Raw genomic sequence first — 14,718 nt, 5'->3', positions numbered from 1 at the left:
TTGTCCACCAAGGCCCCTCATTCAGGGTTGACTCCAAAGACTTTGGGAGGAAACCACTGCATGTCCTCGTTGAGACAACACCCGCCATTTGCCCTCTCCAGACATGGATTTTGCTGATGCAGTCAAGTTCCCAGTCCCTGTGTACCACACATGCCCTCTCTCCACATTCTTCCTCCATCTGTAGACACAGCCATAAGCCTTGCCATGAAGCTGCCCATCTGAGACCAAGGGGAGGTTGGGGGAGAGGGTGGTGCAGAAGGGGAGTAATTTTTTTTCTCTTTTCTTCATTTTACACCACTCACCCCAATGTACTGAGCTGACATGAAAGACAAAATGAGCACTATCTCTGTGGGGCCATGGATGGGATGGTAGTGGTGCCTGCCTCAGTGGTGGCCAAAGCTCGGCCTCCACACGTTGGCCTGCATCCCCGTTCTAGCTGCTGAGAATTTGGGCCTGGCCACCTGAAACCGAGAGGCTGAGACAGGGTTTGGGGAGGGCCGCAGGCTCGCCTGACCAAGCTCAGGGGAGCTCTGGTATGGCTTAGGGGACTGGCTGAGCTCCACCTGGAAGGGCGCTGGGGTAGCAGGGGCAGAAGAGGCCATTTCTGTTCTCCACACTGGTTCATCCAACATGGTGGCTGAGCGGGGCACAAGCACAGTGGGTGCCATGCTGCCTGAGGCTGGCGCGGGAGCCGGGGTGGAGAAGCGACGAACCTCCTGGGTCTTGGCTGTTTTCACTGGGACCTGCTTGGCCACGGTGAAGGATGAGCCGGCCTGCTGGGCTGGCTGAGCAGGAGACTCCTGCGTGCTAGGGCTTGGGGGATCTCCAAAACAGAACATGGCTGACTTTAATTGATAGGGCTGATGGCACATGAAATTGATGACCTTGAGCCCTGATTTCTGGCCAGGTGCCTTTTTCACTTTGCTCTCTGCTTTGCTAGCCTGAGACTTGCTGGCTGCCAGAGGATAGAAAGGGGAATGCATTGGGTTGTAAGCTATTGGAGGGGGAGCCCGGATGTTGGGTGAATATTTCCAGGACGAAGGTAGAGAAGGGGAAGGAGAAGGGGTCCTGGGCTTGGACTCCGGCTTTGGCGTCGTCTCCACCACAAATTTGTCCATGCGGCTCTGGCGTTTGGCAAAGAGCTCTGCCCCCTTCCCTTTAAGCTGAGGCATGTCCTGGGCCCCATTTACCAGTCCAGCATCTTGCTGCTGAGGCTTCGGAGCCACTGGAGGTGGGGTTTTGAACTTGCGGCCAGAGAACTGCATGAAGTTGCAGGCCTCGGCACCCAGGCTGAGGAAGTCCTCTTCAGGCCCAGACTCAAAGCCTGCCCCAGGGTGGTCACCTTTTGGCTTCTCATCCAGGTTCTGCACCAGAGACAGGAGCTCGGGGTTGGGTGAATTCTTCTTCTTCTCCTCAATCTTACTGAACATGGGCTTCTTGTTGCCCCGCCGGCGAGCCTCCTGCAGGATGCCTGTGCGGGGAGCCGGCACAGCAATCCTCTGCTCCCTGGAGATTAAGGGCTCGGAAGGAGGCCGTGGCGTTGCTGGTGAGGTGGCAGGAGAAGGCTGCACTGGCAGTGGGGAGCTGGGGTGCTGCGATGGTGCTGGGCTGATATACAAAGATGAAGAGGCTGTTCCAGGGGCTTGTGGCTGGGATGCTGCAGAGGCCACCTCCCCTCCTGGCTTTGAGGGAGCTGACAGAAATATAGAGGCAGTGGATGTCCGGGCAGTGTTGGTGGAAGGCTTAGCCTCTGGAGCACTTCCTCCTGCTCTTGGCTGTGATTCTAGCAGTGGCGTTGGCCTTCCTGGTGCAGGAATATACAGAGATGTGGAGGAGCTCACTGGACCGTGGTGTGCTGGCACTGGGGCACTGGCAGGTGATCCTGGAGCCTGAGGTGAGAAAGGGGGAACCACCGTGCTTTGCCCACCCAGGATTTCAGTGTTTTTTTTGGGTACAGATGGCCTGAAGATGACAGAGGATGTCACTGGGCATTGGCCAGAAAAGCCAGGAGTGAAAGGCCGTGCAGATCTGTTGAACATACTGGCCGTGCTTGCAGAGAAGGGGTCAGGGGTGCCGGGGGGTGGCTGGAAGACAGTGGGGCTGGAGGGAGCCAGGAGCGGAGCGGGCAGAGTGGCTGGCTGCTTGCTGGGCACTTGCACACCTTCCAGGTGGATGCTGAGGGGCACACTGCTTGTCTTTTGTGGCACAAGCATCTCTCCATTCAGCATGCCTGGCTGCGGCTGCACAGCTGGGGCAAGCTGGGGGCTCTTCTCTGCAGGGACTTTCTCTACTGTGTACTTTCCAGCACGTTCCCTCTGCTGCTCAAATAAGCGGGCTCCTTTACCTGAGGCCTCACTCAAACCTTTTTGCTTCTCTTCTTTCTGCTCAGAGTCTGACTTGGACTTTTCAATGTCCAGGTAAGTGTTGTCCCAGTCTGAGTTATTCGTTAAGCCTCGGGCATCAGAGAAACCTTCCTCGTCAAATTCAGATTCACTGGTTGGAAAAACTCCGTCTTCCTCCTCGTAAGAGCGGTCTTCGTCGACACTCCCAAAGCTTACCAATGTGTACTTCTTGGCCCTCTGCCTACGCTTCTTGAACATCAGCACCCCCTTGGAGTGGGGGTTCGGTGCGTCTGTCAGCAGGGATGCAATGGTTCTGCACTTGGTTTTGGCTTCTTTCACATTCTTCTCTTGGATGCTCTCGTGGCGGTGGAGCTCTGCAAGAGACAAAGAGAGGCAAGCTCAGAGCTCAACAAGAGGCTGGATGGGCAGAGATGGAGAGTGATATGGCTATAGGTATTCGAGTGCTTGTACAAGAAGACACACTGTCACCCCCTGCCCTTCCTTTTCTTTCCAACCTTTGCTGATAGCATCTTTAGGACCTACTGATACAAACCCATATTCAGTTTTCTCTTTCCCTGCAAACACAATCAAAAAAGTTCATACAGGTGAACTCTCCTTACTCCAAAGAGACTGGAGTCACAAAGAGCTCAAGAGGCACAACTGGGGCCTGAGCCCTGCAGTGCCAGCTCTAGTCAGGGTACCTTGCAGCAACACTGTGCGCAGGGCTGTTCACTGCTCCCTGCAGCAGCCCCACAGCAGCAGGAGGCATGTTTTCACCCTTGCTGCAGTCCCTTGCCTGTGCCCCATGCCCAGCAAGGAAACAGAGCATTTGCTCCCGAGCAAGAATCCCAGACCTCCACGACCGATCAGCCAGGCCAGAAGGAATCCACTTACACAGGCTTGCCTGGAAAAGCCAACACCTGTTGGGACACTGGCATGAAAGGGTGGGATAATCATTTTCCACCTGTTCTGCCAGTCCAATGGACAGTAAAGCCCCAGGGAGGAACGTTGAGTTCTTTGCCTGGCATGCAGGGAAGTCGGGGTGATCAAGATTCAACAGAAAACCAAACTCAGCTGCCCTATGGAAAGCATGGACTTGCCTAGAATTGGTGTTCAAGTGAGAAATTTGCACTAAACTTGCACTGAAAAAAATTAGGCCCTGCTGAAGGTGGGGGGAAGAGAGGGCAGGACAGGACAGGACAGGACAGGAGAGCTGCAGGCAGTGCTGACGGATGGTGTTAAGTCAGGAAAGGATGGAAGCTGCTCAGTCCTCTTGGGATCTCACTTTGTTTCACCACAGAGCATTCATTCAATGGGGACCAGCTAATGTGGCAGTTATTTGCACTGGGGGACAGCAGGGGAGAGGGAGCTTAGCTAGGAAGGACACTAGTTTTCCTGGGGGCTGCAGATGTCCCCCAAAATCTGGCTAGGCTGCACAGTTGTGGCAGATGTCATTGTTCTGTACTGCACCAGTTTAACCACAGCAGAAATGGCCTCCCTCTCTTACCCATGCTAAAAATAAGGAGTTGCTCTGCAGAGCAGTCATTCTTCCACAAAGCTTAAGGTAAAAACAAAGAAAGACTCATCTCAAGGTCTGCAGCAATTCCAGAGCACATGCTGCTGCCTTGTGATTTCAGCAAGGGGACTTCTCTGGTTTGAAATCACCTTACTTGGGTGCTCAGTCCACTCTTCCCCTTTGCACCCAGAAAACGAGAAAAAGCAAAATCAGTGCTGACCTGAAAAAATGGCCCACCATTTGTATTTACACTTGGAGAGTGAAGGCTGTGTGAAAAACTTTCCTTACATACTGACTTTTAGCTGAACCAAGACTAATGTAGTGTCCAGGATTTTGTGGCGATGTAGTGCTCTTCAGCACAGTTGTGGATTTGCCCTCAAAGATCTGCTGCCCATGATGGAAACCAGTTACAGTCCCTGAAGGTCTGTCCACTCCACTTAGAAGTCTGCATGCATGTGTCTGGGGGTTTTCACAGTGGAGGAAATAAGAGAGATTTCTTTCTTTCTACAAGGATCCAGTCACTACACCTCACCAGGCTCATATTTTGCTTCTAAATTTACAAGGAGGAAGAGCATCACTATAGAATCTACATCAAGTCCAGACTATGTCAACTCTGTGTGAGTGACTCAGAGGAAGATTTCTGGCATCAGGAGCTAACATCCAGGGAGCTACACCATCCAAAGGGAGTGTCTGTGCAGCCCTTCTGGCAGCAGAGCACCATGAAAGGGCCCAACTCTAGCAAATATAGTTAGAGAAAATAGAACAGTAGACAGTCTTGGTTATGCCTCAACCAACTCTTGGGCCAGGCCCAGCACTAATGTCCACGTACAGCTTCCTTAGCAAGTTGTTCTGAACTACTCTGTGCTCTGAAGCAGCTGGAAACTGAGGCCCTCTGGGACCTGCAGCTTGCCTCCCTGTTCTGTTCTTCTTACATCCCTTCTTATAAAGGCTAAAGCACATAACAAATTACACCCATTCTCCCAGCAGAAAAAATGATCATGGTATTCAAACTACAGTCTCCCACAATGGTTTAAGAAAAAAAAGGAAAAGAGAAATCTTCCCAAAATGACTTGCTGAAGAAAAAGAACAAGAGTGAAAGCAGAATAGGGAAATGAATTGGGAAAAGGGAGGAGTGGAAACAGAAGAGAAGAGAGGAGAGGAAAGTGAAAAGGAAGAGAGAGAAGAGAAGAGAAGAGAAGAGAAGAGAAGAGAAGAGAAGAGAAGAGAAGAGAAGAGAAGAGAAGAGAAGAGAGAAAAAAGAAAAGAAAAGAAAAGAAAAGAAAAGAAAAGAAAAGAAAAGAAAAGAAAAGAAAAGAAAAAGAAAAGAAAAGAAGAAAAGAAAGAAAAGAAAAGAAAAGAAAAGAAAAGAAAAGAAAAGAAAAAAGAAAAATGAAAAAAAGGAAAGAAAAGAAAAGAAAAAGAAGTAAAAGGAAAAAGAAAAATGAAAAAAAAAAGAAAAGAAAAAGGAAAGAAATAAAAAGGAAAGAAAAAGGAAAGAGGAGACATCTGTACCTGCATAAGGCTGATCCAAGCTTGAGAAGGCAGAGTCCAGACCTGGAGAGCTGGGCATGTCACAAAGCCCATTTAATTCACAACTTCCCATAAACAGAGAGAGGCAATGAGAGAGAAGCAAAGCAGTTCCCTGCTGGAGCAGAACCAAAACTCTGAGGTGTCCAAGCCCTTTGCTATCAGCTTCACAAGCCTTTTAAAGCCTCTCTTTTGTCTCATAGGCATTGCTGCCTAAGGCCATGAGGTCACTTGGTCTATTTTTGTCTTCTTAGCTTCATCATTGAGCAGTGTGATGGACATTGTCACCTGGCACTTAGCCTCCTTCTTTCCTCCACTCCCTGGGAGGAGAAACTCTTCTTTTTTCTTAAAATAAATCTCTACTCTTACTGCTTCTGTGGTGCAAGCTTCAGGTTAGAAGCTGTGTTTCTAAGCAGTGCCTCAATGTCCTGCAAACAGACAAGGCTAACACAGTGCTTATGTCCAATGTGGCAAGGCAGAGAAACCCACCCAAGAGGAAAGCAGCTTGCCTTCTCTGAAACCCTCAGAGAGCGCCCAGCTCCAGGCAAATATAAAGAACAAAAGAGTTTGGAGGAGAGGTTTTCTTTTCCTATGTATATCAATTGTGCTTCGTATCTGAGGAGTACCAGTCCATGTCACTGATTCCTGTTGTGCATCAGGACTGAGGAATATTTAACAGAGGAGCATTAGAATCCTGAGTACCTGGTAGTGAATTGGTTTAGTTGAATTAAAATGGCAAAGGCTGTTACCTACAATAATGAAGAGTGTGGCTGTGCCCAGGGAGGGCGACAGAGGGTTTGGAGGCCAAAGAGCGCTGTTTTGGGAGCACCATGCAGTGCTCCAGCACTGGAGACTGAGGGGTGATGAAAGATGAGTTGATGATAATAAGGACTGCGGTGGACAGAGGAAGGGAACAGGGGGTGCTGGGAGTCTACAGATCTCCACAGCTGTAACCCTGTGAGCTGCTCAGCATCTCCCATGCTTTGGCTAGGTCTTGTCCTACTGCCTCTTTCTGTACACGAGCAATAGGGCCTAGGAGAGAATGCCAGAGCTGTAGCTGTGAGACACTGTCCTGTGATTCTCCCATACAGCAGACGTACAGCCCTAGCAGTACCTTAGCCCAGGACTTGAGCACACCATCTCAGGTGTTAGTGAGTCTAGAAGAAGGAAGGTCTGATCATGCCTCCTAAAATCCATTAACCATTGCTGAATGCCAAGAAAGCCAATTTCCACACGCAGTGTTGCTGTAAGAGAGGCAGACATGCCTCATACAGAGGTTTTTACAGCAAGAGCAATGAAAGTGGCTCAGTCGCTTCTTCTCTGATTAATACTTACACATACAGGGATACAGTCTCTTTGAAAAAGCCTTGTCAAATCTGATACATGCAATATGCAATTGGAAATGAAAATATAGCTCTGCAGTGCTGAAAAAATCTCTGTTAAGAACATTCAAATGGAATGGATAAGAGAGTTCAGAGAAGGGTTATAAAACTCATACATTCTGCTGGTGTGGTGGACAATTTCTATAGAAAACTTTTTGCTAATTTGTAGAGCACTCAAATTTTGTCCCCATTAAATTCTGCTGGAATAATACAAAAAAAAATCTATTAGGCAAAGCCTTCAAAGACTTTTCTATGTACTGATTTAACTAAATTTCACTGAAGTGGATTAAATTAAATTACTAATTACAGTAAAGAGAAGTGCAAAAACTGTAGATCTTTTTAAGATTAGGACCCACTACAAGAAAGCATTGTATACTCAAGAAAACTATTGAACAAGCAGGTTTACACAATGTCAGATACTGTTCATGTTTACTAGGAAATAAAGCTGGTAAATTTTATCACTAAAGACCAAATTCTAGAAAAGCCAATACTACAGAAAATAAGCGTGTTGCTAATTTCAGATATAAAAAAATTATTCCTGTGTGATGAAATACTACTTTGTCTACTATTTTTTCATATGGGATCAACTTCAATTTTGTTTTTCCAGCTATTTATGTTGGGCAAGGTCATTTTTCCATGGCTAATGTTGCAAATATCTCAGTAAGTCATTAGAGGATATAGACATCTCATGCTCTTCATATCTGGAGTCCTTTCAAAATAAGATTTGAATAGGTTATACTGGCCTTCCAAGTATTTCCCTGTTGAAAGCCAGCCTTTCGAGCTACAACTAATGTTTGAATTGCAGAATATGGCAGAGGACTGTATATTCTTTTACTTAAAAGAAGTGGTGTAACTCTGGGGACAGTAAACTTACTTCTCATTCTTGGATGTTTGCACACTTCCATCACATAAACTGTGCATAATATAAAAGATTAATACTGGCTTCACCTCCAGCTTAGCATGGTACAGACAAATGCTGTGGTCGTACTGAAGTCTGCAATGCTTAAGCATGTAGCTAGAGTTAAATGTACAGTTAAGTACTTGTTAAACCAGTGCATTTTCTTAAATGGCTAGTGATTTTAAGAGTTACTAGTGAGACACTGCCCCACTACAATCTGCTGGTGTTAGAAAGACAGAAATCAAGCTTCTTTACAGGGGAATCAACAGCCGTGAGAAAAAATGCGCTCAGTACCTTAGTAGATTTTTGACCATTCTTTGCCATTCTTTGACTCCCACACTGCTACTGAAGAACCCTGCTAGGCTAAGAAGGTTCAGAGACATTGCTATGCATGGCAGCAATTTGTCTCTGTGTTAGTCTCATGGTATCCTGCTTGTTCACTCAAAAATCTCCCTCGGTTGATTGAGAGTTTGACTTTTTTTCCTGAGCTGGAGTGAAATGTGTCCTCAGAGCAAAAGGCAGCACACATGGCCGGCTTCCCTCTCACACTTGGGCCCTGGATAGCCTGGATAGGCCCCTACATAGCCTTCTACAACACTGCCAAAGAAGAGCTTTCTTTTTGCCAGGACAGCAAGTTGAAAGTACTAGTGAATCCGTCTTTTGCATTTTTAGCCTGATTTCCTAAGAAGGGTTTATGTGGTCACACTGCAGGTTTTGTGTTGTTATTTTTGTCTCTTTTTTTTTGATTTATGTGATTCACCCTAGAAGCTTATGAGCTCATTTGTTAATTTCAGTCTGAAGTCACAAAGATATGAAGCCTCCTATGAGTTACGTGAAAACAGGTGGCTGGGCAGAGGAGATAGACCCCACCATAGGAAGCAGAAAGCCTGAGTGTGGTCTTCATTAGGCACCAAAAACTGAAGAACACACAGAAAAGATTCTAAGTTCCCATTTTGAATATGAGAAACATCAGGCAGATTTGCATTTAGTAGACATGAGAGAATGAGATATCAAATATGAGACATAAATTAAAAGGACACCAGGATCTGTTCATTCTGCTGCTCACAGATTTGCTTGATGTCTGACAGCAGGATATTACTGACTCATCTTCCCTTTGTCCTTCAGTGTTTCCAGCATCCACTCTCTGGCAAGCATATGTTCACCATCTGGGTCTGTGCACTTGATTAGTCCTGTAGCACTTGTCATATATTTTGTTGTCTAATTGATTTTAGTCCCTTTCTGCGACCTGTCAAGCTCCCACCTCATTCTAAAAATCCAGCCTTCCACAAGACAACTGTACGTACTTGCCATGCTTTATGTCATCTGCTGATTAACACACTGCAATCTCACTGAATCCTCAGGCCATCCATTAAAAATGGTATTACTGCCATTTGCTGTTACTGCTTGCTAGGTACAACACACTCAAGAGAAGCAACAATATTTAAAAAGATTCACTAGGAAGAATTTGCAGTTGAAAAAGCAGATAGAAAGACAATGGTGGTGGACCTGGGAACGCTTCTGAGCTCCTCAGTCCAGACACCCCACCTCCCTCCCCCTGTTCCCCACACACCTGGGTTTCTGTGGGAAGAAAGACCAGAAAAAAGCTGCAAGGTGTCCGAGCCAGGTCCCAGTTCTGAGCAACAGCAGTTTAGGGGCTCTGGGGTGCCCCACAGCACACGCTGCCTGGTCTGTCTGGGTGCAGCCAGAGGACAAGATCCACTGGCAGAAGAGGGGAGGGTTGGGATTTTTAATCATCTGTCTTTTTGCCAGTCATATAACATTGAGGTGGAGAGGACTACGTTAGTGTTTAAAGCTCCATGGATGAAAATATAGAGGTAGTCCCACTGGATTCAGAAGCCTAGTGAAACACCACTACCAACTTAGTCAATTAGCTACCCTGACATCATGAGGCATTAATAGGTACGTTTTCTGCTCTATACTTAGCCAATTGTGTAGTCACCTTACAGTAGCCCCTTCTCTCCCATATTTCTCTAGTTGGAAAAGTCATGTGGAACTGTATCAGATATCTTGCAGAAGTCAACATACACTGTGTCCACCTTATTTTTTAAGCCACAAAGTATGTTGCCTTGTTGAACAGGTCACTGATCGGTGTCTTTTTGTTGTTTTTACTTTAGTCCATGTTTTTTTTACTGATCATTTTGTTTTTCACAAAGTGTGCTCAAAAGAACTACTTCATTCACCTCACTGAAGCTAAATTGCTAAACTTTTTCTCTTTTTTTTTGTCATCTCCAGAGCCCATGCCTGTAAGAAGGGTGCTATTCTTGGTCCCTTTTTCTGAGTCCCTCCCCATTATCCCAGGATATTAACAAAGACCTGAGGGTTGTCCTAATACAATCTTCGCTAAGACCTTACATTTCACCTGCACAGAGGATATGATTCAGCCTTGCCCTTTTCAGTATACTCAGTGTGTCAAGATATGCTGAATCTTCTCCCCCTCATTTCTGCTCTTCTTTCTTCTACACTGAGGGCCAGATCGTTGGTTAACATGAGCGGTAGATACGCTGATGACAGCGAAGCTTTATGGATTTCACAACAAACTGATCTCCCTTCCTGTGATGGATTTAAGGGAAACTGCCGAATTATATTTGTCAGGTTCACAGTTTTCTCCTTCCTAACTATAATTTTCTCTCACTCTTTTTGAGCAATGACCTATGGCTTAATTACCCCTTGTCAAAGTCCTTTTATGCCTCGCCCTTTTATGTCTCTCCGTCCCCCATCACTATCATTTTTTCTCATTTCAGTGTTGTCTCTGAGTAGCTTTGCCTACTTGTCCCAACCTTTTCAGCAAGTCCCATATCACTTTCAGACATGATGGAAATAAAATTAGACAGGAAGAGGAATTCTTGTTGCCTGTTTGCATTACAATTTCTTTCAACTCAGCTCTAAAAATCCTGGAACCTAGAAATTGTCAGACAATCCCTGCTCAAGCAACTAATACATCAGCCTGAAAATATCACCTCTGTGCTTTCGGTAGAAAACATAAACCAAAGGTGTAAGCTCAAATGACATACTCAAGCCTAAAACTAGATGGAGAGGGCTCCAGATGCACACTGTTTATCTCACTGCTGTTTTCTTTAATAAAAGCATTCCAAGCTGCAGAGAATTCAAAACTGAATGTTAATACTAAGTGGTACATTCATAAGCAAAGGCAGAAAGGCATGCAGCTAGATTGCATACACCGGTGTATGTAAACTGATTTCCCAAGTGGAGGCAATTTCTAGTTCAACGCATGCTGAAGTGAGGTCAGACTCTCCATCAGTGATTCAACAATGGAGGCTGTTGTCCTTGTTTTCCTAGTGGCTGGCTACTTACTGAGTAGCAAAGACCAAGGGTTATTCAGCATTGTTTCATACTGCGAGCAACAGACCTCCTGTCAGATCAATAGTTCAGGTGATTAATCTTAATCTCCTGATCTGAGCAGAATGTTGTTCTGTTCTTCTTTTATGCAGGTAGAATGGGAATCTTTTTGGTCTTTTAGCTTGCAGTGAATTGCAAAACTCTTAAGCTAGCCTACCAACGATGCAATTATTAGACACAGTTGTCAAAGGTGAAAGCCAAGTAGAAAACATGGTGCAGTAAATTCAAACTGCCATTCAGATACTTTATCTTCTTCACAACTCCTGTGGCCTGTATGCATTGTAATCGGCTGGTAGTTGGCTTGTTGCTCACACACTCTCTGCAGAGAAATGTGACTGCACTGTTAGAAGAGGTAATCTGTGTGGCCCTCCAATGAATAGCCCACTTATTTATAAGCATCCTATCTCAGCAAGTGATGCTGTTGTACATCCACTTTGAACAAGAAGGATTTCCTTTTCTGATATGGAATGTAGTAACTTTGATGAATGTGTACCCACAGCCAGGCCCTTATAAAGCAGAAGAGGAAATTTCCCCACCCATTTTTCCCTCCCTTTCCTTGCCATACATGGAAAGACTCTTGAGTCCTAGGAACTAAAAATAGTCCAGCGGATAAGTTTAAATTGAGATATTTTGAAGCACTTCTTGCACTGACACAAATTCCTACAGTGTGATAGCAAGTTAGGACTAGACCACTGTCGTGGTATGCCTGTCTTCTGCCAGCAGTTGGTATTGCCAGTTGGGAGAAAGCCTGAGCCTATTGCAGACAATTGGGGATGGGGGTGAAAATACAGTGCACCTCAAGGAGCACAGGTGGATGAGGAGAGGAGGTCCTGGCTACAGAAGGATCCCAAGCCTCTGAGAGTGGGGTGAGCATTTGTGCAGAGGGGGACACTGCAGGAGCTGTGGGGAACCAAGGGTCCTCACTAGCAATTGCTTGTAACATCTGTAGTGTGAATCTCCCTGCCACAACCCCCTGCTTTTTGCTGACTTTCAGGAACTCATTCAGATTCCCCGCACTTTGGTGTGTGGCTCTCCACGCTGCCCCACTAGTCTGCATCAGCAACACTCCGAGTAGGTTTTGAGCAGGCATGTTTGAGTCGTGCATCCTGTGGGAAGCTGGGATGATGTAGGGGCTTATTGCACATGATGGAAAAAAATGAGTCAACAAAAACATGCAAACTGTGAGACGGCAGGAACTCTGGAAAGAGGCAGGCCCACACCTCACTGCACCGGCTGTTGCCTGAAGGAGCTCTAAGCCCTTGCACCCTTTCCAGGGTAGGAGAGCCATAGCACAGCAGCTGCCTACACACAGGGCATCCTAAGGTGGCACCATCAGCTGCTGTCCCCTTGTCCCTGAGCTTCTTTTGTTCCATCCCATCCACTGCCAAATCCTCTTTTGCTGTCTGTACTCACCACCACACTGTGTTCTGCTCCCAGGGTCAACCCCTGGGCTCGTGTGAGTAAGTGAGCTCCATGTGTTCCTGTGGCACTGCTGCCAAAGCAGGTGTCAGACAGCAGTGTCACCTCCGGCAATGGCCACGTGATTTATATCCTCTTAGCAAAAGCAGGGAAAGTAACTGTAGCTGTCAAAAGTTGGTGGATTTGATGAAAAAGATGTGCGCTGGAGAATTGTCAGTCAGACACAAATTAACAGAAAAGGAATCAGTAACAATCGGACTATAAAAGACTGATCGTCCTTTATAGTGAAGGCAGGAAAAAGAAGAGGGGAATATGGGGGGCATTTTGTAGTCTGATTAATGTTCTTGAGGATGGTAGGCAATCAGCCCAGATCAGAAATTTACCTGCAATTCTGTTTGCCTGAGGTGCAGGGACAGGTAGGAAAGGGAAAATGTTTCTGTAGCTTAAGAATGACAATGAAAAGTTAAAAAGAGTGAATACAAAGTACAAGAGAAATACCCCCAACACTGGAATTGGAGAAAACATCACAGCAGGCAGAGAAAGCTGCAGGAGTACATTATAGAAAGAAGAGGGTTGAGGAACCTGTTAACACTCCCAACAAACAAACAAACAAAAGGAAGGAGTTATTCATGTTATGGTGCAGTGGTGGGAGCCATGACAAAGAGGAGGTCAGGGCAAGGCAAGGAGGGTGTGCTGCGCAGGTGCACTGGGATTATATTTAGAGAGGTGGTGCTCCAAAAGGCAGATATCTGATTAGGTGCCATAATGGTTCTCACCTGTCTACTGTGTCTACATCAGGTCCTAGGCTCCTATGACCGATTGTCCAAGTCACCTACCATACTTGACTCAGTTTTTAAAAACTTGTTTCACTTCTGAACCATGAGCTTGACTTTGCATTCCTGCTTAGCAAAACCCAGGAGTACCCCTGTCCTGAGAAGGCTGTTGTGCTTTGGGTACTGCTAAGGGGGTCAGAGAAACAGAGCTTTAAACTCCTCTGGTTCCATGGGAGCCTGGGGCAACTGTAGGAGCTAAACCACTGTGTGTCCAAACACCCTTGCAAGGCCAATTGTTTCTGGCAATACGTGCAGTGCCGGCTACCTCCAGTGTCTCTGCAGGCAGCCTCCCCCCAGGAGCCAGTGCAGCTCTGCGGTCATGCACCCTCCTGGGTTTATTGCAGGTGTAGGTGCTCCTTAGCTCTGCTCCCCACATAATGAGCACCTCCCATCCTTCTTCCCTCCTTGCTTTCATCCTTCCTAGAGTTGCTGGCTGCTGATCACATTTTTTTTTTAATGGGTACTCTGCTCCAGCACAATCAGAACACAGAGTTTTGCCTTCGTAATTCCTGCCAAGATTCCTAATCCAAGAAAAGGCCAAGCTGGCCATGTGAATTGCCATCCATGGCAGAGCAGCTCTTACTTAAGGACACCCATGGCCAAACCTAATCCAGAAGGGGGGTGAGGGGTGGAGTGGTAATAGGAGAATAAAATATTATCTCAGTGTGTAATGCTTCTAGGAACCCTACCTCTAGCTGACAATAGAGTTGCATCACCTTCTGCCATGGGGTATTATTTTGCCATCAGAAATGCTCTGCATTAAATACGTGGCTTTTCTGGGAGCCTTCTGGACTGATGCTATCCATGGAAATAGGCCTTGATGTAAAGCAATTGCTTATCCACTGCTGGGACTATCAGGTGGCAGGGAGCAGCTGAACATGCCTTTCTCACCATTCACCTCATGCTTGTACATTATTCAAAGGGGGAAAAAATAGCTTCATCCTCAGAGAGGCTGAAATCGCTGCTTTCTTTGCTCTTCTAAGGAAAGTGAGTGCTAAAGACTAGAAAGAAATCCTGCAAAGCACCAGGTCGGTTGCATTGCCTAGCGGGGCCTGACGCAAGGCACCCAACTGAGTCCGTGCCCTCAGTACACGGCAGAGCAGGAAGCCAGTGCCCTGCTTGAAGGATGCAGCCTGGATTTGAAAGTTACCTGTAAAGGACCAAGAAAAAGAGAGGGGAGTGGCTTAACAACTGCCTTGCAATATTAGCTGGTCTGGGGAAAAGATGCCTTGCACTTGGAGCAGAGAATTAGAAGTGAGAATCTGGGTGGTTTATCTGAATCAGTCTGATAACTTTTCTAAGTTTCCCAGTCTGTCCCTCAGTTAAGTCAGCTGTTTGAAACCTGCTTAATTTCTAGGCTCAGAGAAGTCAGTTAGCCACTCATACTGTGCACTGAGATACTCATGAAAAAAGCTATTGATTA

The 14,718-nt window shown here is 46.4% G+C and overlaps 1 protein-coding gene across 1 annotated transcript in view; it reads right to left on the bottom strand.

Annotated features, from left to right (window-relative positions):
• Positions 1 to 383: 383 nt before the first annotated feature.
• Positions 384 to 14,718, bottom strand: part of SYNPO2L (synaptopodin 2 like) — a 32,265-nt gene continuing 17,930 nt past the window's right edge. The window contains exon 4 of the mRNA XM_035541029.1: positions 384 to 2,716. Within this exon, the coding sequence (XP_035396922.1) occupies positions 384 to 2,716 (2,333 nt within the window). The remainder of the gene's footprint in view (positions 2,717 to 14,718) is intronic.

This window comes from Cygnus atratus, chromosome 7, assembly GCF_013377495.2.
Source record: "Cygnus atratus isolate AKBS03 ecotype Queensland, Australia chromosome 7, CAtr_DNAZoo_HiC_assembly, whole genome shotgun sequence".
In the NCBI taxonomy this organism is placed as follows: domain Eukaryota; kingdom Metazoa; phylum Chordata; class Aves; order Anseriformes; family Anatidae; genus Cygnus; species Cygnus atratus.
This window is presented reverse-complemented; position numbering and strand designations above follow the sequence as displayed.